Source organism: Puma concolor, chromosome C1, assembly GCF_028749965.1.
Source record: "Puma concolor isolate L17-30 chromosome C1, mPumCon1.1.hap2, whole genome shotgun sequence".
Taxonomy (NCBI): domain Eukaryota; kingdom Metazoa; phylum Chordata; class Mammalia; order Carnivora; family Felidae; genus Puma; species Puma concolor.
In genome coordinates this window covers 161532391-161559118 of record NC_141674.1, presented here as the reverse complement: position 1 = coordinate 161559118, position 26728 = coordinate 161532391, and the positions used below count along the sequence as shown (strand labels likewise).

The 26728-nt window shown below is 36.9% G+C and overlaps 1 protein-coding gene across 5 annotated transcripts in view; it reads left to right on the top strand.

The window, feature by feature from the left end:
• The window catches only part of SLC25A12 (solute carrier family 25 member 12), a 212463-nt gene that overhangs the window by 135501 nt on the left and 50234 nt on the right, over nt 1–26728 (top strand). For 4 of the 5 annotated variants that reach the window (XM_086718898.1, XM_086718900.1, XM_086718897.1 and 1 more), the window contains exons 4-6: nt 2564–2679; nt 11044–11183; nt 25297–25443. In XM_086718898.1, the coding sequence (XP_086575024.1) occupies nt 2564–2679; nt 11044–11183; nt 25297–25443 (403 nt within the window). Of the gene's footprint in view, nt 1–2563; nt 2680–7256; nt 7361–11043; nt 11184–25296; nt 25444–26728 lie in introns of those variants that run through there. The other variant, XM_086718901.1, reaches the window with a different exon arrangement.

Genomic DNA, 26728 nt, shown 5'->3' with positions numbered 1-26728 from the left:
CATGATAAAAATTTCAAACATGGAATTACATAATGTAGAAAATGAAGGCCTTCTCTAAGTCATCCCTATATCATTACTGTATTTGTGTTATATATTCTTTTTTTTTTTTTTTTTTTTAAGTTTATTTATAATCTCTACACCCAACATGGAGCTTGAACTCACAACCCTGAGATCAGGAGACACATGCTGTACCGACTGAGCCAGAGCCAGGCAACCCTTGTGTTATATACATTGTTATTAAAACTTCATAGGACTCAGTGCTTTTTAGGAGTGTGTAGATGATGATACCTGATATGTTATAACTTCATTTGTTTTTACTACCTAAAAATTTGTGTAATGATAACCACGCTTTTGTGTTTTTAGTAGTATACCAGTGCATAAAATGTATTATGAAAGGTGACCTGATAAACAGTTTATTGGGTTGTTCTTCCCAGGATTCATTAGGCACTTAAGCTCCTAATTCCACCAAAGAGTCTTCAGCAGGGGCACAGTGAAGGCATAGTCTTTAGTCCTCTGAATAATACCACCACAAAGCCTTTCCCTCAATAAAGGGAAAAGGCATAGTATGCACCATTGCTTTGGATATAATGTAATTTGTGTAACTTAAACATAATTCAGAGTGTTACAAGTAATGGAAAAGGAAACTACAAATGTAAAATATGTCTTAGATGAATGGAGACATAAAATGAAATGTAAAATGTAGTCATTTTCCTAAATCTGTGTTGAGAAATATAGCTCTCTGTAAAGCCATATATTCCTGGGGCACCTGGGTGGTTCAGTCAGTTAAGCGTCTAACTTCAGCTCAGGTCATGATCTCACAGTTCATGGGTTTGAGCCCCACTTTGGGGTCTCCACTGACAGTGCAGAGCCTAGTTTGAATCCTCTCTCTCTGTCCCTCCCCGCTTACTCAGTCTCTCTCAAAAATAAACACTTAAATAAATAAATAAAAGCCGTATATTATAAATTGAGTTCATTCAAGAATATTTACAAGTTCTTACCTGAATCAAACTTGTGCTCTGTGACAAGCCTATCTTCTCGCAGGAAATCAGGCTTTAAACAATGAATCACATAACTATTTTATTTTATTTATTTATTTATTTATTATTTAAAAAAAATTTTTTTTTAATTCGACGTTTATTTATTTTTGAGACATAGAGAGACAGAGCATGAACGGGGGAGGGTCAGAGAGAGAGAGAGACACAGAATCTGAAACAGGCTCCAGGCTCTGAGCCGTCAGCACAGAGCCCGACGCGGGGCTCGAACTCACGGACCGCGAGATCATGACCTGAGCCGAAGTCGGCCGCCCAACCGACTGAGCCACCCAGGTGCCCCACATAACTATTTTAATAAAAATTTTGCAGGGGGCACTAAAAAGGTACAGTGTGCTGCCGTAAGGCTGTAAAGGGTAAGTGAAATCATCTTGAGACTGTGAGATGGTTGGTTGTCTTGAGGAAATGATATTTGATCTGGGCTATGTAAGGATGGGTACAAATTAAATGGGCAGAAGTTTGGAGATGGTGGGATCATTCCAAGGAAAGTGAAATGTTGTGTGATGGTCCTGGGTGGAAGGAGCAGGGATTGAAAAAGAGTGGGTTGGAGTGCAGAGAACAAAGGGGAGGCATACAGAGATCAGATCCTGAGGGGCAAGAAGCCACGTTAAGATTAGGTCTATTCCGGGGCACCCGGGGGGCGCAGTCGGTTAAGCGTCCGACTTCAGCCAGGTCACGATCTCGCGGTCCGTGAGTTTGAGCCCCGCGTCAGGCTCTGGGCTGATGGCTCGGAGCCTGGAGCCTGTTTCCGATTCTGTGTCTCCCTCTCTCTCTGCCCCTCCCCCGTTCATGCTCTGTCTCTCTCTGTCCCCAAAATAAATAAAAAACGTTGGAAAAAAAAAAAAAAAAAAAAAAAGATTAGGTCTATTCCTTTTGATAGGGTGACTATAAATGTATTTTCCAAACCAGGCCATTTGAGAATAAAAGGCAGCACCATTACTAATATGAATAAGTAAATAAATAACTACATGTATTTATATATTTATAAAAAACCAGATTTTTATAATGCTGTTACTTGGATATTAGTCACTTACCAATAGCAGCAACATGGTGTGGGATGTTTGCAGCAAGCTTGCTATGGAAGATGACTCTAAACTATATACTAGCATATGCCAACTGTATAAGATCATTGAAGGCAATTTTAGTGTAATTTTGGCCACTGGCTGATTTCACAACCCTGAGTATTCTAGGACTCCATGTGCTTTAGTTTCCCTCCTCTTGTTTTGAATCTTCCTTTAAAAAATGTATTATTGACATCTCAAGCCTATAAAACACAGACTAGTGTAGCAAATTCAATATCCTCATCACCAAGTTTGGGTAATTATTAAAATAATTATTAAATTTGTTTTATTTATATTTTTCATCTCCTGGATTATTTTGAAGGAAATTCCAGATGACTTCCCTTTACCAATTGTGTGGTTACCCTGAGCTATAGTTCATACAGTAAAGACAGGTTAAATGCCTGATATTTTCCCTTTCTTTACCAGCCAATAACATGTTATATTTTGTTGCAGATTGATCTCCTATCAAGAATTCTTGGCATTTGAATCTGTTTTGTGTGCTCCAGATTCTATGTTCATAGTGGCTTTCCAGTTGTTTGACAAGAGTGGAAATGGAGAGGTGACATTTGGTAAGGAAAAAAAAAGATTATAAGGGATAAGTGAAGTTAGTGAAGCTGGTCCAGTCTTTAATTGCTAAATCTAGTAAATGCATATAAATTGCTGATTATCTAGGAGCTAGTTAATAAGTGAAGTATTGATTTCCTCAAAGAATTTACACAGATACAATTAAAATGGTGTATTTTCTTTAAAGCATTAGACAATTGCAAAAAATTAAGGAGTCTTTGCTCATTGAGTCATTTATTGACACTTTTACATTCCAAAAATATGTGGTGTAAACTTTTCTTGCTCTGGGCTAGCCTGAGCAAAATTCTTTATGAAACAGACGAGGAACAACATGGAATAATCATATCATTCTTGAAGGGATTTTTGGGTAGAGAGTGCATAGCTCCTCAGTAGCAGTTTGGAAAAGTGCTACGATGTAACACCAAGAATGGAACTGAAGGAGGGAGTTAAGAATAGTTAGCATTCTCTGAATCACCATTGTAGATTTTTGATTTTAGGAAACAAGCCTAGAACATTGAAACTAACATTTGTGTTAAATATAGAAATTGATATAAATCCTTTGCTAGGCATATAATCTAGCACAAGATCAGTGTTTGACAAGCATATAAACTAGAATTTCTGTTTGTAGCCATGTATGTTTTAGTTTTTAAAGACGCTTATTTGCAGAAGTTAGTTTATGTTTACCCTATCTGCTAATTTTTCCTGCAACAGGTTTTTCAATAAAAACAATGCAGTGTTTTCAAGGACCTTGAATCCTCTTCTTCTTAAAAAAATACTTATATATTTTTATTGTGATAAAAGAACACATAAAATCTTAACCATTTTTCAGTGTACAGTTCAGTAGCATTGAGTATATTCACATAGTCGTGAAACAGATTTCCAGAACTTTTTTATCTTGTAAAGCTGAACTTGAGCCCCTTTTATAGGGTGAATTTGCATCAATATGTTGTAGAGAGACTCTTGAAAATCAGGCTTTCCCTGAGCTAAATATTTATTCACCACAGAATTTGTCTTATAAAAAAAATCCTTCAGTTACACCCAAAGGAGGAAGTATCACTGCCATGAAAAGAATGGTGAGAAAATACAGGTATTAGAAGGACCAGTGGTGCTCTTTAATGCTTTTAGTGGGCACATTTTCTAGCTTGGCATTGACTGTTTCCTTTTGTCCATTGACCCAGTTGTTGTCTGTGTAAGATTTCCCCAAAGAATTACCTATGCAGAACTCCTTAGGTTTCTGTATCCATGTTGGCATACTCCTGCTTTGGAGCAAGCTCTGGCCATTCTGCCTCGTAAAGAAGGTTGATTTTTCCCAGAAGCACCCAAATTCTGTAGTTTAAAATATAAAACCTTATCATCTCATCACTCAGCATTAACCCCAGACCACTAACAATGCTGCATTTTCTGTTTTCAATAGGTATCACACATTCTCACATGTCTCACTTCCAAATGTGCAGCAATACTTGGGAAATACTTCCATACAAATATCTGTATTAGTGATGGTAGACCTGTGCTTCTATCATGTATCCATTGTTTTAAGAATTAGATTTCCCAAAACCAAATTGTGGGGACTTTTGTCCTTCCTACCTTGGTATCATGGTTCTTTGTGTCATCTCCATTTGATGCTTTTCCCAATTTCTATTTTAAAAAACAAGTCACTCAAGTCAGTTCATCCAGTTGACTAACAATAAAGACCCATGCCAGTGTTGATTAGTAGATTAAAATGGGTATAAGAAGCAGTTGAGTGGTTTATGAACACATTTATTTCATGCAAATGAGAGCTTGTAGTTATTAGATCCCAACTTTAGCATTTTAAAGATCTTTTGTTTTTCTCCCAGACTATGATTCATGAGTTAGAATTTTAAGAAAATATAATTAGGATTAGAAGCAAAACAAATCAGTTTTAGTTGTTATAGCTCCTGATATGACCTGAAAAATAAACATATGAACCCTCCAAAATCCTGCTTTCATTCTTCTGCTTCATAATGTAGAGATAGGAAGATTCCTATGGAATGAGGTACTGCTGAATGCCCTTTCAACATTGTTCTTGGAGCCCCTGGCCAGTTGGGTGGTTGTCTTGATGATGGTCATCTGTTTCTTGGGGACCTTGACCATTTTCCCTTCCTGTCTTGCCTCCCTGGTTTTGAGGATTCATTTTAGACAAATTTTCTTAAATAAAAATCATAATGAAGGAGAGAAAGTTTAATTTTATATTAAGGAAAGAGGAAAAGCATTGAAACTGTTACAAATGCCATTTAACAAGATTTCTAAGGCCTACTCATTACAGGCTGTTTTCAAGACTACAGAATTTCAGCATAAGGAACTAATTAACTTGGAGTTTATTTTTATAGGATTTTGGATCTATGTTAAAGGTCAGTTTTCATGTTTGTATCCACTTAATAAAATGAATTGTGCTTATTTATTTATAGATATATGTTTAGGTAAAAGGAAATTATAGATCCATTCTAACTGTAAATCCTTTTCACCAAATGGCCTTATATTTTCTAGTTTAGAATTTATTTAAAGTACAGTTTTCTCTTGTGCACACCAGGAGAGAAAGGTGGGAGAGAATATTGGATGCCAGGTGTAATGGAGTGGGGTGGGGGGGAACTGTTATGCCATTGGTATCTCGTGGACTATGATGATGATGTTATTATCTGTGTATTTGTATATATTGTTCTCATCTATGCTTTTGTTTTTTTAGATACGCTTTTTTAATACACATCAGATTAGATACTTAAGTTGTGTACATTTTTGCAAGTATTTATGTAAATAGGAATATCGAACAACATTTACTTGAGTGCTGGACAAGTTTTTTGTTTCTGTTTTTTAATTGTTAGAGATGCCTCTACTTTGGGGGAGAAGACTTACATTGAGACCTCGGTAATCCATTTCAGAATGTGCAAGCAAGCGCAGGAGAGGGTTCTGGAGTTTTTAAAAGAGTGAATAAAACCATAGTTGTTTCCTCTTTGATGTTCTTTTAATAAAATTTCTAATGCATGCTGTGGATAATTACTTAATGGCTTATATATCTGTTACTGCCACTGTTGAGCCTTGTGGAGGCCGTTGCATGATTGGTGTGTGCTAGATACAGTCTAAACTTGCCTTGGTCTCACTACTAGCCTCTAGTGTACTGGGTATTCTGCTTGATAGAATTAGGTTGAGGTAACCTAGATAACCAGTTATACTACATTGTGTTGTCAGTAGCTGCCTTGCATTTGTCCCACATTTAAAAAATAAAAGCCCATTGCGTTAACAAAGATGTAATCCTTCTAAAAAAATGAAACCCCAACTCCTGTCTATTAACTAATAAATGAATATAAGATATGTTGTACAGTCTAAGTTTTTTATTAAAATCTCATCAGCATTGTGTTCCAAAGCGCTTGCCTAGGAATGGGACCTCTCCAAAGTGATTTTTTTCAAGGGCACATCTTTATCCCCTCACTGTAGAACCCTGAAAAAGCAGGGATTCCTTTTGATTTGGTACTGTTTTTGATTGTCATTAAATACAGCAAATAGAAATGGGTTCCATTTGTGCCTTTAAAATAGACTCTTTTTCCCTGAAGGGAAGAATAGATTGGGGTGGCTTAGGCATAACCACCGCTGTTTTTAAAAGGTTCGGGAGATGGAAGTCTAGATGTGAAAAATTACCCTCTCCCAGTGGGAACAAAGCTGTAGACATGGAATACTATGAAAATCTAATGGTAACCAATACCTAATTTGGTCTAGTAAGAATTAGAGCTTCACCTGGGTGTTCAAAATAAATCAGTAAGAATTTTGAGACCCCTTTCAGATATTGCAGAAAAAAATCCTGTTAATACTGAAGGCTACTAGAGTAGCTTAGAGTTTAAGGTTAAAAAAAAAAGGTCATAGTGTTATTAGTTTTTATGCATTTGGTGATAGACTGGTGAAGCATCTAGTTTCTATAGTAATAGATGCTCTTTAAATGTAAAGTCATCCTTCCTGAGAAACGGACCTTCACATATATTTGGCAGCAGGACTACTCTGTTGACTAATTGTATGGTAGTCCCTTCTGGAGGTAGGTAAAGGATTAATAGAAATACTTTTGCTTAGAGAAACAGAGGAAGTCACCTAGGAAATTAATGACCCAACTGGAAGTAGAACCTAGTAGTCTGGGACTGAGTCTACATGCTATTTTGGTTGGGACTTCCTCTACCAAGTTCCTGTTGTTGAACATTCTGTTGTTGTTGTTTGTTTTCCTTTGTTTTCTTTTTTGGTCTCTTAGTTGTTCCTCTTCTTTCTCCCCAAGTTTTCCTTCACTGAAAAACTCTTTACTTCCACAAGTCTCGCCATTGTTTTTGTTCAGTTATACACAAGGAATTCACTGTTTTGGTGGGAGTCCTTCTAAAAGCCTCTCTGACTTCACTTTAAGAACTATGCAGATGAAACTGAGCTATTGAGGACTCCCCCGCCCCCACCCCCACTGACAATAAAAATGTTTGGTCTCAAGCCTCTTAAGTTGGAAGCAGTGGCTCCTGCTGGGCTGGAATCCTTGGAATCAGGATGTCGTTGGGCTGATGGTAGGTGGGCTGTGTCACAGGGCTGATGGCTTGTATACCTACAGGAGGAGTTCTCTGGCCACACCGTTGGTACAGCAGCTCCTTCCAGGCTCATTCATGGAACAGGCATGGCGGCAGTCTTGGAGAAGAGTGCCAGCCCCGGTCAGAGGTAATTTTGTACTGAAGAAAGGTGAACAAGACCAGTAGGAAGCTCCCATAAGGACCAGGGGAGGGATGAGGGTGGATGAGATGGGGAGACACATTGTGGGCTGTTGGGGAAATTAAAACCTCTGTTAAGACATATTTACATAATATATATGCTTCAATGTGTAATTCATCTAGTCCAATCATCATAAGTGACTGATACAGCTGAACTGACTAATGTTATACGTCTGTGAACATTTTTACTTAATCACAGTTGTCACCATTACCTGCCCTCCTGACAAATCATACTCCTTTCCTTTGAGCAAAGAGAACGTAATGACAGGCTACTTTTGTATCTGGCCCCAACTCCCTTTTCAAGAGGAATTATAAACCATCTCTTTCATAAGCCCATGCTCTGCAGGAAGTGAAAAAGTGGTCTATTGTTTTCTATATGTCAGAAAACGAATGGATTCCTATATCCCATAGCAATACCAACCTAGTATAAAACAGTAGATCATGATCTTGCTGCCAATAAGATGTGACTGTCATAGCCCTTTCATCCAGGCCAGAACTATGGCCACTGAAATAATACTCCAAGGAGTGCTATTTAGAGCTAAAGACCCTTGTTTGCCACTGGAAAGACGGGATTCTCTGTGGGTGCGGTGGGGGTGGGGGGAGGACTTGCTATGCATTTTCAGTTAGATGTATTGGGAATATTTGAGATTATTGGGGTTCCCTTTTATGTCATGCAGAACCGGATAAAACTGGATAAGGAGAGCATCACATGTTTGAGCTGTTGCCTCACACAAGTAGAAGCTCTCCAGTTCTGGAGCTTTTGTATAACTTTTTTTTTTTGGATAAGCACATCCTGGTAAAGTGGTAATTATGAATTGGATTTTAAAATAATAGTTGTACTAATTATTTTTATAAGCTTCCTGAATTAGCCTTAGGCAGTTGGTAGTAAAATAATAACAGAAGGGAAGTGGGACACAGCAAGAGGTGCCAAAGTAGGTTTGAAATTTTGTTAGTCCTAGTAACTATAGTTGTAGCCTGTGACATAGTCAAAATAATTAAAAGTGTCTGGGGGGTGGTAAATAAAACAGCACATATTAATGCTCATAATAAAATCATGTCCAAAGCTATCAATGACCACTTTGGGAGAAGTAGGAAATGTTGAAACAAATAGTCATGGAAAATGACACTTCAATATTTGGGAAGATTACTATGAGTAATTTAAGCTATCATTTTAATTGTTTCAAAGATATTCCAAGATCTTAGCTAGAGGTTGGTAGGAAGTTTACAAAATAGGATTTTAGTTTAAGTTTTTATTATGGAACTTTTTCTGAATGTAAATTCGACATTATAACTTCGGTTTATCCTTTCTGTGATAGTAGAAAACAATTTTCATAATTAAGTAAATTTTCATAGTTTGAAAGCTTTTGAATCTTTGATTGTATTTGATTAATTTCACAGTAATATTCTAATATTTTCTGATCATGTAAAGGGAATTCAGTTTTATTCTACCATTGTTTAAAACTTAATCTAGGTAGCAGTATGCACATTTCTTGTCAAATAGTTGAGTTTTAGGATTTGTGACCTTTAAAATAAAGGTTATAAAAAATGTATTCCCTTTCATAATCTTAATATTTAAATTAAATATATGTAGTAGTTTAAGTTATTCTATTCTGCTTTCCCTTAATTTCTTTGTGTCTTATTAGTTTAACACTATTTGTTGGATCTTAAAAATAAGAAATCAAAGTAATTAATTCGGGAATAAAGCAGCTAATTATTTAAAAAAAGATCCTAAAAAAATCTTTGCTGATCTCTCTTAATATATTTAGCTCTATTTTTGGTAACCCTTATTATTTTAATTATCTTACAAACTTTGACATATTTTACAACTGTTGATATTCCACATAGATTTGAGGGTAAACTTTTATATTGGTTAAAAGCCAAGATCTATCCCATGGATTGCTACTGAGTTTTTGTTTTTTTGTTTTTGTTTGTTTGTTTGTTTTTGCTTTTAGAAACAAAACCCCATATTTTTTTTTTTAATTTTTTTTTTAACGTTTATTTATTTTTGGGACAGAGAGAGACAGAGCATGAATGGGGGAGGGGCAGAGAGAGAGGGAGACACAGAATCGGAAACAGGCTCCAGGCTCTGAGCCATCAGCCCAGAGCCTGACGCGGGGCTCGAACTCACGGACCGCGAGATCGTGACCTGGCTGAAGTCGGACGCTTAACCGACTGCGCCACCCAGGCGCCCCAAAACCCCATATATTTAATTTGTGTTTATGGAAGGTGAAAATATTTTAATGTGGTTTGAAAATTATGATATACTATTGCTAATTAGGCAAGAAATAAATGCTATATTCCATTTGAAAGAAAAGATGAGAATCCCATCTCCCCAGTGACATCCAATGCCTTCTTCCAACTTACTGATAGTAGTGACCTATTCGGAGCTGTTATATTGAGTCCAGACTGGTAGGATTTCCAGTTCAGGATTCTTACACTGTCTTCCACCTCCCCCTCCCCACCCCAGTAATGCTTTTATCAAGACAAAAATGGTATATAAAACTAAAGGGAATCCATTAAACCATTTACAATATGAGATCAGTATCTTATTCAAAGAACTTACAGAAATTAGAGAAAGTAGCATAGTTGGAGATTATAAAACATTAAACTTGTATTTGCTAATTAGTAAAATTGTAGCTATGGATGGTAAAACGCTTCCACTAATTGGCTTACATTTGAAAATAATTTTGTTCTTAAGACATCAATAAAACAGGCTTCCTGCTTTCTTAACTTTGTTAATGACTTTTTTTTTTTTTTGGCATGAGCTTCTAAATTAGGCTATCCAGTCTATGCTTGTTAAAGTACCAGTCATTTGTGAATTGACTTTTATAGTAAGTGTAGAACTGTGTAAGAAAGTGACTGACATTGTTAGTGCATGAAGACCAGCTGTCAGAGGGTTTTGGTTGTATATTTACACAGTGTGACTGGTTCCTATCTTAAAGTTAGTGTACTGTGTTTAGTCCTTCTTTATTTAAAAGTGAATCACTAATTTCACTTATCTTAAAATATTTTAATAGTTGAGACTAATAATCATGCTTTTTATGGGGATTTTGTAGCTTTGTGTCAAGACCATATTTTTGACAATATCAGAAGCTTTTAATAAGGTGCTTGCTGCTGAGCTAATGATACGCTTTTGGTAGTATTTCTTATACCTATCTTCAATAGACAGATTCAGGCTAGTGTGAATGTAATAATCAAGCCTCAATCAAACCATACTTAGTATGACAAATATTGCATTATACTGTAATTTAGGTATTCATGCTTCTGATAAAGGGCTTAATTCGACTCCTTGAGGAACCGGGAAAACACTATTGATTTTATACAGGAATGCAAAGTAGCAGCCATTTATAGTGCAAGATATAAATCACTTCCTAATTAAAATTAAATCAAGAGAAATTAAGAATCTCATGGCCTTATATGTAATGGTACACAATCTTAAGTGTAAAATTATATTTTGTATCAATTGTGTTCCTGTGCATGGGTTTCTGGGCACGAAAAATTTTGCAGCTAATCTTAATAGAAGCAGATAATATTGACTTGAAATTTCTCTTAATTTCTTTCTGTAGGAACATTGCAGTGGACTAAACTACTTATTCCAGATATAATTTGTTTATTTTTGTCTTCCCTTTTAAGAAAATGTCAAAGAAATTTTTGGACAGACTATTATTCATCACCATATCCCTTTTAACTGGGACTGTGAATTTATCCGACTGCATTTTGGGCATAATCGGAAGAAGCATCTTAACTACACAGAATTCACACAGTTTCTCCAGGTGAGCCTAGTTTTCATAACCGATGTAAATATATACCATTTCTTCTCCACTTCCCTTTTAGTTTTAAGTTTGTTACCAAAAATAGCAATTCCCTGTGGCATTACACCCCCATTTCTTATTTCCCACTTCCAGAGGCAACTTTTAAGCACTCTTAAACTTGTTTCTTTTCAGCAATCACTTTCATAGCTCACCACAAGTATAGCTGCCATGTGTTACCATCCAGTGCTATTACAGTACCATTCATTATATTACCCACACTGTACCTCTCATCTCTGACTTACGCTGTAACTGGACGCCCGTACACCCCACTCTCCTCCATTCATTTTGCCCATCCCCCCACACACTTCCCCTCTGGCAGCCACCAGTTCTCTGTATTTGTGGGTCTGTTTCAGCTTTGTTTTACTTTTTAGATTCCACATGTAAGTGAAATCATATGGTATTTGTCTTCTTTGTCTTTGATTTACTTCATTTAGCATAATACCCTCTAGGTCTATCACTGTTGCTGCAAATGGTAAGATCTCATTCCCTTTTTTTTTTTTATGGCTGAGTAATATTCCATTGTATGTATATACCACATCTTCTTTATCTGTTCATCTATCGATGAATACCTGGGTTGCTTCCAGATGTCTTGGCTATTGTTAATAATGCTGCAATAGGGGCACCTGAGTAGCTCAGTTGGTTAAGTGTGTGACTCTTTATTTCTGCTCAGGTCGTGATCTCACGGTTCATGGGTTAGAGTCCCAAGCTGGGCTCCATGCTGACTGCGTGGAGCCTGCTTGGGATTCTCTCTCTCCCCGTCTCTCTGCCCCTCCCCCGCTTGTGTGAGCATTCTGTCTCTCAAATAAATAAAAACTTTTTTTAAAATGCTGCAATAAACATAAGGATGCTTGTATCTTTTCAAATTATTGTTCATTTTCTTTGGGTAAATACCCAGTAGTGGAATTATTGGATTGGATGGTGTTTCTATGTTTAATTATTTGGAGGAAACTCCATACTGTTTTCTGAGAGGTTGCACCAGTTTACATTCCCACCAACAGTGCATGAGGGTTCCGTTTTCTCCACATCCTCAACAACACTTGTTATTTCTTACGTTTTTAATACTAATCATTCTGACAGATGTGAGGTGATATTGTGGTTTTGATTTGCATTTCCTTGATGATTAGTGATGGTGAACATCTTGTCATGTGTCTGTTGGCTATCTGTATGTGTTCTTTGGAGAAATGTCTGTTCAGCTCCTCTGTTTTTTTAATCATTGTTTTTTGGTGTTGTAGAAATTTTTCATGTATTTTGGATATTAACTCTTCATTGGCTGTGTGATTTGCAAATATCTTCTCCCATTCAGTACATTGTCTTTTCATTTTGTTGATGGTCTCCTTTACTGTGCAAAAGCTTTTTATTTTGGTGTAGTCCCTATAGTTTACTTTTGTTTTTGTTTCCTTTGCTTCAGGAGACCTATTGAGAAAAATGTTGCTAAGGCCAATATCAGAGAGATTATTGCCTGTGTTTTCTTCTAGGAGTTTTATGGTTTCAGATCTTACATTTAAGTCTTTAATCCATTTGGAGTTTATTTTTGTGTATGGTTAAGACAGTGGTCCAGTGTCATTCTTTTGCATAGTTTTGTCCAGTTTTCCCAGCACCGTTTGTAGAAGAGACTGTCTTTTTCTCATTGTGTACTCTTTCCTGCTTTGTTACAGATTAATTGACCATATGATTGTGGGTTTATTTCTGGGCTGTCTATTCTGGTCCATTGATCTATGTGTTTTTGTTCCAGTACCATACTGTTTTGATTACTACAGCTTTGTAATTTATCTTGAAATCTGGACCTCCAGCTTTATTCTTTCTCAAGATTGCCTTGACAGTATGGGGTCTTTTGTAGTTCTGTACTCTACTTTTAAATTTTTCACTTTTTGGTATTTTTCATTGAATTTGAACTGTGGAAGATCAGGAGCTGGTTCTTTCATCTCTCCCTCTCTCCCACAGACATTTTCTATCTCCATCACCATATAATTCATATCTGAATTACTATAATTTTATAAATACTATGGATGACTGGGGTGCCCGTGTGGCTCAGTCGGTTAAGTGTGTGACTTTTGATGTCATCTCAGGTCACGATTCCAGGGTTGTGGGATCAGGCTCTGCACTGAGCATGGAGCCTGCTTAAGATTGTCTCTCCCCCTCTGCCTCTTTCCTCCACTCGCTAATTTGCTCTCTCTTTCAAAAATTAAAAAATAAAAATAAAAATAGAGGCACCTGAGTGGCTCAGTTGGTTACACGTCCAACTTTTGGTTTCAGCTCAGTTCAGGATCTCATGGTTCATGAGATTAAGCCCTGCATTGGGCTCTGCACTGGCAGTGGGGAGCCTGCTTGGGCTTCTCTGTCTCCCCGTCTCTCTGCCCCTCCCCTGCTTGAGCACTCTCTCTCTCTGTCTCTCTCTCTAAATAAACTTAAAAAAAAATACTGTGCTTGACTAAAATGATTACTTTTCTTAGCGTTTCTAGTTTTTCTTATTTGTTTAGTTTTCTATGTATTAATGCCAATTCATTCTTAAATTTTGCCTCACTTATTAACATTTCATTTTAATGTGTTTACAAAATATTATGTATTCTATCAATTTCACCTTGGAGCTAAGAGCTTTCTTTCTTAAGAAATGGAGATAAAATTCACTTAACATAAACTTAACCATATAAAAGTGCATAATTTAAGTGGCATTTTAGTACAGTTCAGTGCTGGACAACCACTATCTTTGTCTAATTCCAAAACATTTTTATTACTCCAAAAAAAAAAATTGTTTACTCATTAAGCAGTCACTCCCCATTCCTGTTTCTCCTCAGCCCCTGGTGACCACCAAACAGCTCTGACTCTATGGATTTACCTATTCTGGATAGTTCATGTACAGTAGTCCCCCCATTATTTACAGTTTTGCTTTTTACAGTTTCAGTGGATCCATGGTCAACCGTGGTCCAGAAGTAGATAATCCTCCTTCTGATGTACCGTTAGAAGGTCAATGGTAGCCTGCTACTATGTCACAATGCCTACATCATTTACCTCACTTCATCTTATCACTTAGACATTTTATCATCTCACATCATCACAGGAAGGAAGGTGAGTACAGCACAGTAGGATATTTTAAGAGGACAAGAGAGAAAGAGACCACGTTCACATAACTTTTATTGCAATATATTGTTATAATTTTTCTATTATTTTAGTGATAATCTCTTACTGTGTCCAATTTAGGAATTAAACTTTATCTTATGCATGTATAGGAAAAAAACATCATATATAGGGTTTGGTTCTATGTGCAGTATCAGGCATTCACTTGGGGTTCTGAGAACATACACCCCACAGGTAAGGGAGGACTACTATTAATGGAATTATACAGCATGACTTTTTGTGTCTGGCTTTTTTTTCTTCTTCTTTTTTTTTTTTTTTTTTTTTTTTTTTTTACTTAGCATAATGTTTTCAAGGATTATCCAAGTTGTAGCATGTATTAGTACCTTATTCCTTTTTATGGCTGAGTAATATTCCATTGTATGGCTATACTGTTTTTTGTCTATCCATTCATTAGTTAATGGAGCCTACTAATTGAGTGTTCTTACCTTTTGGTTATCACCAATGTTGGTGTACAAGTATTTGTTTGAATAGCTGTTTTCAAATCTTTTGAGTACATCTCTAGATATAAAATTGCTGAGTCATATGATAATTTTATGTTTAATTTTTTGAGGAATTGCCAGACTGTTTCTCATAGCCCCTGCACCATTTGCCTGGAACTTTCTGACCTGCTTCATGGTAGGAGGCTGGACTTTGTACTTTTTGCATAGCTGTCGGTCTCTAATCCCCCTCAGCTTCGTACTGGGGAATGCATTTGTCTATCTTTTGTGTTGAATCTTCTGCTTACTGGATTCCATCTCTTTATTATAGTGTAGTTCCTCTTTTTGGTGGAATATTTCCTGTAGTGGCTTCTTGAGGAAAGTATAGTAATTTTTTGTGAGACTTTTCATACCTGAAAACCTCTGTTCTATTTATACTTAGTATGGCTAGGTTTAGAATTCTAGTAGAAATTAGTTCCCTCCTAACTTTGAAAACATTTCTTTTTTGTTTTCTTTCTTCTAGCATTGCCACTGAGAAGTCCAATGCCATTCTCATTCTTGTTTTTTTTTTTTTTTTTTAAGTTTATTTTGAGAGAAAGGGCGAGAGGGAGAGAACTCACCTGCATCTCCACACGAGCTAGGGAGGGACAGAGAGAGAATCTGAAGCAGGCTTGGTGTCGTCAGCATGGAGTTGGAAGTGGGCCAAAGCAGGGCCTGACGCGAGGCTCGAATTCGTGGAAATTGTGAGATCATGACCTGAGCCTAAATCAAGAGTCAGACACTTAACTGAATGAGCCATGCAGGCGCCCCCATCCTCATTCTTGATTCTGTTTTGACATTTTTTTTTTTTTTTCCCCATTCTGGAGAGTCAGATTTTTTTTCCTTTTCTTCAGTGTTTTGAAATTCCATGATGATATTCCTTGGTGCTGGGCATTTAGTGGGCTTTCTGAATTTGAAAACTTTTGTCCCTCAATTCTTGAAAATATTCTCATTGCTTTTTTTTTTTTTTTTAATTTTTTTTTTCCAACGTTTATTCATTTTTGGGACAGAGAGAGACAGAGCATGAATGGGGGAGGGGCAGAGAGAGAGGGAGACACAGAATCGGAAACAGGCTCCAGGCTCTGAGCCATCAGCCCAGAGCCCGACGCGGGGCTCGAACTCACGGACCGCGAGATCGTGACCTGGCTGAAGTCGGACACTTAGCCGACTGCGCCACCCAGGCGCCCCTCTCATTGCTTTTTTTTATTTACTTCTATTTTCTTTCTTTATGGAACTAGTAAATATATTAAATGTATAATTTAGTTTTCTCTCCCACTTTCTGCCTGAACTTTTAGTAAGTTTTTAATTTTTGTTACATTTAAAATTTTCAGTTCTTTTTCGTTTTCTGAATATTCATTTTTAAAAAATAACATATTGTTCTTTTTCTATAGGTATACTATTTTCTCTCACTTCTCCAAATACATTAAAGATAGGTGATTTTTTTCTTCCTGTGAATTGTCTGTTTTCTTCAATTTTCTTTCTTTTTCTCTGTTTGGGTTTTTGTTTTTCATGTTAGTGGCTTTTCTTACAGTCATTGGTCCTCTGCTCATATTTAAGATTGAGGCTTATTGGGAACTTTGGGATCATGGTATTATTTATTAACTCTAAACCTTATTATAAAGTTTGCTGTCTCGGCTGTCATATTGGGGACCCTTTAATGTCTGTATGTTCAGGTCTTTCTTTTGCATTGGGGACCCAGAGAATAATCATCTAGAATATTAGATCTGGCTATTGACATTATGGTTGCTGAATAATTCAAGAGGGTTAGAGGTCTTAACTTTCAGTGTGGAGATGGACTTTGATTTTATTACCTCTTTTCCACTGGACCTGGTCTCCCCTAGTCCAGATCCTCTATTAAATTCTCTAGGCAGTGAGTCTCTAGTCCTCTACCAGGGTTGGGAAAGGCCAGAATCCTGGCTACAGTGAAGTAGTGCAGGTGACTAAGTGAGTTTTAAACAGACTTCCATCTGAGCTTCCTGTTTGTAGCTCCACCTTCACTGTCACTTGTAAGAGTACTCGTGTAGCCAGTTCTGGAGTTTTTAAGGGGTCCTGTAATGTACATTGCATAACTTTTTGGCTTTTCCAATGTCTAGTTTTCTTTTATTTCTTTTTTTTTTTTAATGTTTTATTTTTTATTTTGAGAGAGAGTATGTACAAGCAGGGGAGGGGCAGAGAGACAGGAGAGAGAGAATCCCACACAGGCCTCCACACTGTCAGTGCAGAGCCGGATATGGGGCTCAAACCCGCAAATTGTGAGATCATGACCTGAGCTGAAATCCAGAGTCAGATGCTCAACTCACTGAGCCACCCAGATGTCCCTCCGTGTTTAGTTTTCTTGACTCTGCTAAGTCAGTTGTCGCTTGCCTTTCTGCTCTACAATCTTAAAAAACGTAGTTGCTATCTTCTTTTCTGTTCTCTTTGTCCTTGAGTTTCTGTTTTGCTTTTAGTTCCTTTACTGTGATTTTTAGTGAAGAGTGAAGTTTTGGAAGACTGCAGAATTACATGTACTAGTTCATTCTCATTCAAAGCCACAGTTTCTGAAGCGCAGCAGTTTTCATCTCATAGTTAGATGAAATGCATTTCCAGGTGTCTGAGATCTTTAGCTTTAGCGTAGCTTCCTTTTTTCATCCTTTCCCTCAGTTCCCCTATCCACACTTGAAATCTGGAAGCAGACTTACTTTATTTTTTATTTATTAGAGTATCTTTATCTTTTTAGATAAAGCATCTTTTTAGAGTATTTTTATGTATTTTATCTTTTATAACCCTGGGGTATTGTTTTACTTCATGAGCGTGATCACAGTTTGAAAACTGTATCCTTTAGGTGTGGTTATTTTAGTATACATGTTGCCGAAGCAAGTACTACGTGTGGTTATTTGTAGAACCCAGTGCTTGTTCTAACACTTGCACTGTTAGTGCCCACCTGACTGTCATTGGAAAATGCTCACACTTGAAAAGTTGAAAGTATTATATATTTGAGAGATGATTATTTAAAAAAGAAATGTTCTTTCAACTAGTATTTTTTAAGATTTCTCCAAAGATGGTTTGTTATTCTCATTGGTTGTCTTGCATTGTCTGAATGTATTTTACAATATCTAATTCTACCCTGATATACTAACTGTACTACATAAACTGAGAGCTTTAGATATGGGGTTTTTTCCCCCTTTGTTTGCTTCTCATTTTGAAGTCATTAATTTTAATTTTTTAAACTTTTTATTTTTAAGGATTTCAAATATATTTAAAAATAGAATAGTGTAATGAACTTCCATGTACCCATCAACCAGCTTCAACAGTTATTAACTGTTGGCCCATCTTGTTTTGTCTGTACTCTTTACTGTGCTCCCTCCTGGATCATTTGGAAGCCAATCCCAAACACTGTATATAGTTTTATCTGCAACTTTAACTATGTATCTTTTTTTTTTTTTAAACGTTTATTTATTTTTGAGACAGAGAGAGACAGAGCATGAACAGGGGAGGGGCAGAGAGAGAGGGAGACACAGAATCTGAAACAGGCTCCAGGCTCTGAGCTGTCAGCCCAGAGCCCGACGCGGGGCTCGAACTCACGGACTGTGAGATCATGACCTGAGCCGAAGTCAGAGGCTTAATCGACCAAGCCACCCAGGCGCCCCTAACTATGTATCTTTAAAAGATACATAGGAGCCCTCCGATTGCTGACCTAATAGAAAATAGAAAATCTGTTCTTCCAGTATTACTCTTGCAATGAGGATTCTGCTCTGTCTTATTAATATAAAAGTTCACATTTTCTTCAGTATTGAGTGTCATTAATGAGGCTTCGTCATGTCCATGGCTGCCACTGGATATTTCTGAAAAACGAAGACATACGTGGGAGAAGACAAAGGTGTAACAAAGACATAGAGAAGGAGAGAAAAAGTAGTGAGTAAGGGAAAACATATAAGGAGAGGACCTATGTCTATTTCTGATGCTGCTTAGGAACATCCTTTCTGTGGGGGAATACTTTCAATCATATTTTAAGGTTGAAATAAAGACCTAAAATTCCTGCTTCATTTGAAGGATGATAGGGTTGGAGCTGAGGTGATAGGAAGATGGAGTGAGTAGGGAGAATGATGAAAGTAGAAGAAGACAGAATTCGCAAATATGTGGAGATTATATAACACGCTCCCGAATAATTCACGGATCATAGAATAAAAGGAACGTTAAAAAAAAATATCTTGAGACAAATTAAAATGAAAACACAATATACCAAAATGTATGGGATACAGCAAAAGCAGTTCTGAGAGAGAAGTTTCTAATGATAAACACCTACATTAAAAAAAAAAAGATCTCAAACTATCTTTACACCTCAAGGAACTAGAAGAAGAATAAACTAAGGATAAAGTCAGCAGAAGGAAGAAAATAACAAAAGTTATAGCAGAAATAAATGAAATATAATGTCTAGGGAGACAACAGAAAATATTAATAAAACTAAGAGCTGGTTTTTTTTAAGATATACAAAATTGACAGATCTTTACCTAGGTTGAGAAAAAACACATAGAAATGAAAGACACATTACAATTAATAAGAGAAATACTAAGGATCATAAGAAACTTCTGTGAACATTTATATACCAACAAATGAGGTAACCTAGAAGAAATGGATAAATTCCTAGAAACATATCCAGTCTACCAATTCTGAATCATGAAGAAATAAAAAAATCTAAACAGACCAATTACTAAGTAAGGAGATTGAATCAGTAATTAAAAATCTCCCAGCAGAGAAAGGTATAGGACCAGATGGCTTCCCTGGTGAATACTACCAAACAACTAAAGAAGAGTTAATACCAATCTTTCTCAAATTTATCCAAAAAGTACAAGAGGAGGGTACATTTCTTCCAGATTCATTTTACAAGACCAGTATTAATCCTAATACCAAAGCCAGACAAGGACACTGCAAGAAAAGGAAATTACAGGTCAGTATTCCTGATGAAGGTAGATGCAAATAGCCTCAACAAATATTAGTAAACTGAATTTAATAGTACATTAAAAGGATCATGTACCATGATCAAATGGGATTTATTCCTGGAATGCAAGGATGGTTTAGCATATGCAAATCATTAAATGTGACACATCACATTAACAAAATGAAGAATAAAAATCATATCTCAGTAGATACAGATACAGAAAAAGCATTTGGAAAAATTCATTATCCTTTCATGATAAAAAATGCTTAGCAGGGCACCTGGGAGGCTCAGTTGGTTAAGCATCTGACTTTGGCTTAGGTCATGATCTCGCAGTCTGTGGGTTCAAGCCCCGAGTCGAGCTCTGGGCTGACAGCTCAGAGCCTGGAGCCTGCTTCGGATTCTGTGTCTCCCTCTCTCTCTGCCTCTCCCCACTTGAATGTGCTCTGTCTCTCTTACTCTCTCTTGCTCTCTTTCTCTAAGATAAGTAAACATTAAAAAAAAATTTAAAAGTAATGCTTAGCGAGGTGTGCCTGGGTTGCTCAGTCAGTTAGGGATCCAACTCTTGATCTCGGCTCAGGTCATGATACAGTTTGTGAGACTGAGCCCCATGTTGGACTGTGCACTGGCAGCACAGAACCTGCTTGGGATTCTCTGTCTCTGCCCCTACACTCCCCCCTCTCAAAATAAATAAGCATTAAAAAAATATTTAAAAAGCGCCTAGCAAATTAGGTACAGATGGAACATACCTCAACAAAATAAAGGCCCTATATGACAAGCCCATAGCTCACATCATGCTCAACAGTGAACAGCTGAAAGCTTTTACTCAAAGACCAGGAGCAAAACAAGGATGCATATTCTTACCACTTTTATTCAAAAAAGTACTAGAAGCTTTAGCCAGAGAAATTAGTCAAGAAAAAGAAGTAAAAGACATCCAAATTAGAAGGGAAAAAATAAAATTGTCCCTTTTTGCAGATGACATGATATTAGATATAGAAAACCCTTAAAGACTACGCACACGCACATGCACACAAACCCATCAAAAACTGTTAGAACTAATAAATGACTTAAAGTTTCAGGGTACACAATCAAAAACAGTTGCACTTCTAATTAGGTTTTTTTTTTTAATTTTTTTAACGTTCATTTATTTTTGAGACAGAGAGAGACAGCATGAACGAGGGAGGGTCAGAAAGAGGGAGACACAGAATCTGAAACAGGCTCCAGGCTCTGAGCTGTCAGCACAGAGCCCGACGCGGGGCTCGAACTCACAGTCTGTGAGATCGTGACCTGAGCCGAAGTCGGCCACTTCACCGACTGAGCCACCCAGGCGCCCCCAGTTGCACTTCTGTACATTAGCAATGAACTACTGAAAAGAGAAATTAAGAAAATCCCATTTATAGAATATCAAAAAGGATAAAATACTTGAGAATATATTTTACCAAGGAAGTGAAAAATCTGGTCACTAAAAACTGTAAGATGTTGATGAAAGAAGTTAAGACACAAATAAATGGGAAGATATTCCATGTTCATGGATTAGAAGAATTAATGTTGTTAAAATGTAATACCCAAAGTGATCTATAGATTCAATACAGTCACTATCAAAATTCCAGTGGGCCTTTTCACTGAGATAGAAAAAACAGTCCTAAAATTTGTATGGAACCACAAAAGAACCCAAATAGCCAAGGCAATTTTGAGAAGAACAAAGCTGGAGACATCACATTTTTAAAATTCAAATTATGAAGCTATAGTATTCAAAACAGTATGGTATTGTCAAAAACAGACACATCAATCAGTGGAACAGAAAGAGAATCCAGAAATAAACCCATGCATATATGATCATTCATTTTTGACAAAGGAGTTAAGAATAAACAATGCAGAAAGGGTAGTCTTTTCAATAAATGGTGTTGGGAAAACTGGATATCCATATGCAAACGAATGAAACTTGACTCCTATCTTATACCAGACAGAAAAAACAACTGAAAATAGATTAAAAACTTGAACATAAGACCTGAAACTTTAAACTCCTAGAAGAAAACATAGTGGGGTAAGTTCCTTGACTTCAGTCTTGGCAATGATTTTTTGAATTAGACACTGAAAACAAAGGCAGCATAAGCAAACATAAACGAGTGGGACCACATCAAACCAAAAAGCTGCACAGTAAAGGACTCCATCAACAAAATGAAAAGGCAGCCAATGGAATGGCAGAAAATATTTGCAAACCACATATCTAATGGACTAATATCCAAAATATGTAGGGAACTTTACAACACAGTAACATATACACATGCATATATATATATATATATATATGCATGTGTGTATGTTATATATACGTGTGTATATATACACACGTATATATATATACACGTATATATGTATATATATACAGAGACACATATATACACACGTATATGTACATGTATATATATATATATATATATATACACACACACAGACACATATATGTCCATATATACATATGTATGTATCCCAGATACATACATATATACATACACACACACACACACACACACACACACACACACACACACACACACATATATAGGATGTGAACAACACTTTCAACTCCATAAGTTAATTAATTATAAAAACTAAAAATGGATAAGAGACCTGAATAGACATTTTCCCAAAGAAGACATATAAATGGCCAGGAAGTATATGAGAAGTTGCTCAGTCTCACTAATCAGGGATATGCAAATCGAAACCATAGTGAGATGTTACTTCATATTTGTTAGGATCTCTATTTATCAAAAAGACCAAAGACAACAAATGCTGGCAAGGATATGGAGAAAAGGGAACCCTGTACATTGTTGGAAAGTAAATTGGTGCAGCCACTATGGAAAACAGTCTGGAGGTTCCTCAAGAAATTAAAAATAGAACCACCAGGTGATCCAGCAACCCCACTTCTGGGTATGTATGCAAAGGAAACAAAAATCACTATTTCAAAGAAATAGCTGTACTCCCATGTTTGTTGTACATAGAAACAACCTAAGTGTCCATTGAGAGGTGAATGAGTAAAGAAAAATGTGTGTGTATTCACACACAATAGAATATTGTTCACTCAAAAAAGGAAATCCTGCCATTTGCAATAACTCAGATGAACTTGGAGGGCATTATACTAAGTGAAATAAGCCAAAGAAAGACCTACTACAAGGGATTGCTTCTTTGTAGAACCTTAAAAAAAAGTTGAACACAGAAACAGAAAGAATAGTGGTTGACAGGGGCAGGGTGGGGGTGGGTGGGTAGGGGGGCGGAGGCTGGAAAAAGGATACAAACCTTCCATTATAACATGAATAAGGTCTGGGAATGTAATGTATATCATGGTTACTATGGGTAATAATACTGTGTTGTATAATTAAAATTTGCTAAGGAAGTAGAACTTGAGTGTTCCTATAAAAAAAGGTAACTGAGGTGATGGATATGTTACTTAACTTGGTGGGACTCCTTTCCCAATGTATACATGTATCAAATCATGTTGCACACTTTTTATATATCACAATTTTGTCACTTTTATCTCAATAGAGTTGAAATTTTAAAGAAGTAGGAGTAGGGTAAAAAAAAATAATAAATAAAAAATAAAAAAGTAGGAGTAGGGAAGAGACAACTTTGTCATATCATGCTGGTTGTTTATTTTGTACTCTTTCATATTTACCAATTGAGTTTTAGTTTCTCCACTTCTGTTGTCTTTTCAAAAAAATCCAAACATTTAGATGTTGGGTGATAGATGTTAAAATACCTTAGATGTTTCCCTCAGTATTCTTATTTAATTTTTTTAAGACTATTGGAAGATTTAATAGGTTTGATATTCTTGTCTCTAGCCTGCCAACCTGCTAAGAAAAAATATTTTTAAAACTTATTAAATAGCATACAAATAAAATCTAGAAAGCCACATAAAACAAATACGTAGTTTAATGAATTATAAGACAAACCTAAGATAATTTAAATGTCTTTGAATTACCAATGAACTATCACAAGCCCATAGGAAAATAAATTAGTAAAGTAATGAGACTTTTTCCAAAACTGTTAAAAAAATTTTTTTTAAATGTTTATTTACTTAGAGAGAGCATGAGCAGGGGAGGCGCAGAGAGAGAGGGAGACATAGAGTCTGAAGCAGGCTCCAGTATGCCAGCCGTCAGCCCAGAGCTCGACATGGGACTCAAACTCACGAACCATGAGATCATGATCTGAACCAAAGTCAGATGCTCCACCAACTGAGCCACCTAGGCACTCCGCTACCAAAACTTTTAAATATCAGAAAAAGCAACATTGACTTGTAGTCTTGTATAAATATGGTAATGAAAATTGCAGTATTGTATCTGTGAATAATATATATTTAGATATGAATATTATTTTTAGAGTTGCAAATAGTGTGAAAATGGTACCCAGTAGCACCATTGTTATGTTGTGGTAACAGATTTATTTGGATTATGTCATAGGTCCTCAGTGCAGAAATGCTCCACTTTTCACTTTTGTATAGTATTCAGCATGTTACTGGCACGTTTTATTGTTTTTATTGATATCATTTATGACAAAATGTGACTGCTGAATAATTGAAAAGTTCAGTGATCTTCTGGATTATTTTACAGTTTATGAGTAACTGCTGCCCAAGCCAGACAGTGATAGTTGAACACTAGTTATCAGTTTGTTATTTATAGCTTTCATGTTAGAATTACTAATTATTGCTCTTACCAGTCAGTAGACTTTCTAAGTTCATGTTTTAAAAATTGTTTGAAAAATGGTGTCTAATTCATTGAGAGAGAAGAAGAGACCCTTTAATTACAGTATTACATTGAAATACTGAAAATGAATCTAAACTTTTTTAAGTTTGCTCATTTGAGAGAGAGAGTGCAAATGGGCAAGGGGCAGAGAGAGAGAGAGAGAGAGAGAGAGAGAGAGAGAATCCCAAGCAGGCTCTGCGCTGTTAGTGCGGAGACTGACACATGGCTCAGTCCCACAAACCGTGAGATCATGACCTGAGCTGAAAGCAAGTCTGATGTTTAACTGACTGAACCACCCAGGTACCCCAAATCTAAACTTTTATTCCAAAAAGTACCCTTGGGAGACACTGGCAGCACAGAGCCTGCCTGAGATTCTCTCTCTTTCTTTCTCTCTCTCTGTGCCTCCTGCTTGCCATCCCCCTGCCCCCACTCTCTCTCTCTCTCTCTCTCTCTCTCTGAAATAAATAAACTTAAAAAAAAAAAGGTACCCTTGGATAAGAATGCTTTCAAGCAAGAAAGAATACATTTTAAAAGCTGAATTAAAACACTAAGAACGGTTCAGTGTTGAAAACTTTTCAAGTGCATTAAGGTTTTTTTCCTCCTCCTCTTTCTTTATTGTCATGCTATGATTCATTCTTCCTGAGGAGTACTGTGTAGTACATTTTCAGGAAAACGTGCTTTTTAAAAGAAATTAAAAGTTTTGTTGTAAATTCAGAGCTGTGCAGTGTTCATTTCTGTAGTAAGTGCATGCAAGGGAAGAATGTCCTCCTTTTTCAAAACATGCAGTTGGGATGTGCTTTAACCAATCTATGGTTCTATTTCTAACTTCCCTCTAGGAGCTGCAGCTGGAACATGCAAGACAAGCCTTTGCACTGAAAGACAAAAGCAAAAGTGGCATGATTTCTGGTCTGGATTTCAGTGACATCATGGTTACCATTCGGTCTCACATGCTCACTCCCTTTGTGGAGGAGAATTTAGTTTCAGTAAGTAGAAAGCAAGTACTTCAATTTTCTCTTTCCTTAACATTTTTGAACCATTGGGTCCTGGCTCACCTCCTTGGACACACCTGACTGTCAACTATTCTAACTTAATGTTTGGTTGGTAGAAGGTAAACAGGTATGTGTAAGGGAGGTGGGAGTGCTGTGATGGTGAATAGTCTTTCCCGGATCAAGTTTTTTTCAGAGCCACCATCGTGCTCTCCTATATTTCTAAATTGTTTATTTCCATTTACAGAGTCCAGTGAAAGAAAACAAGGGAGTTTGTAGACAGGGGTGTGCAATTACTTTTCCCAGTGGGCAGGGCAGTACTTTGCCCAGACACTGCTGCCTTCACCTTGGCCTTTTTCCATCCCACCAGGCTCCCAAAGCCTTGCTATAAAGATGGCTCCTTCCTTTGTTGCCTGCAGGGTGCTGTTTGCTAGAGGAATCATCACTGGCCTCTACACTGTTTTAATAACCATGGCCGTGGCAGAAGGTATGGAGGAAATATGTGGGCATCAGCCAATGTGGCTCCCTCCTCTCTCTGCCCCTTCACCTGTGCATTCAGTCTGCATGGACCAGACGGTTTTTTTGTTCTGTCAAACTGCTAATCTCTATAAAGTAATCATCTGGACCAATAGCAAACTGATGTCATTCACTTCCTCACAAAGAGTGCTGAAACTTTCCTCACTTACCAGTTCTCTTGTTCGTGCATTGTACTTATGTGTAAGTTTTTGATTGCTGCTTGTTTTATATGGAGGGAAGCCAGTGAGTGCTTTTGTTGTTTCAGCTGAAGATCATTATCCCTGATTTAGACCGGGGTAGAAAGATCAACTTCTGTTCTTTTTCTTCAGTGAATTTGAACATGGAGCATGTCACTTTGTCCTACACATTTCACCTCCTTGACACCCATCTCCCACTCCCTGAACCCTTACCTCATACCCTAGCCAAAAAATGAGAGAAGGACAGAAAGAAAGGGAGAGAAGGAGGAAAGGGCGGGGGGGGGGGGGTGGGGGAGAAAGGAAAGAAAATCCTACAGAGGGGGACTCTCATTGCCTTGGAATGAGGGGACCCATTTAATCTTTTCCAATTGGGTTACATAGACCTATTATAGCTTCAACTTACCAAATGCCATTTCAGTCCCTGAAGGAATGTATTAAATAATTTGAGTTCTCCTTTTGGGTCACTGGCATCCAAATTCAAGCTAATACAAATATCATCTATATTTGGGTTAAAGCATGTATGTGAGGGATGGGTACATTTGCCCATCATTACCTACACTATTCTTAGT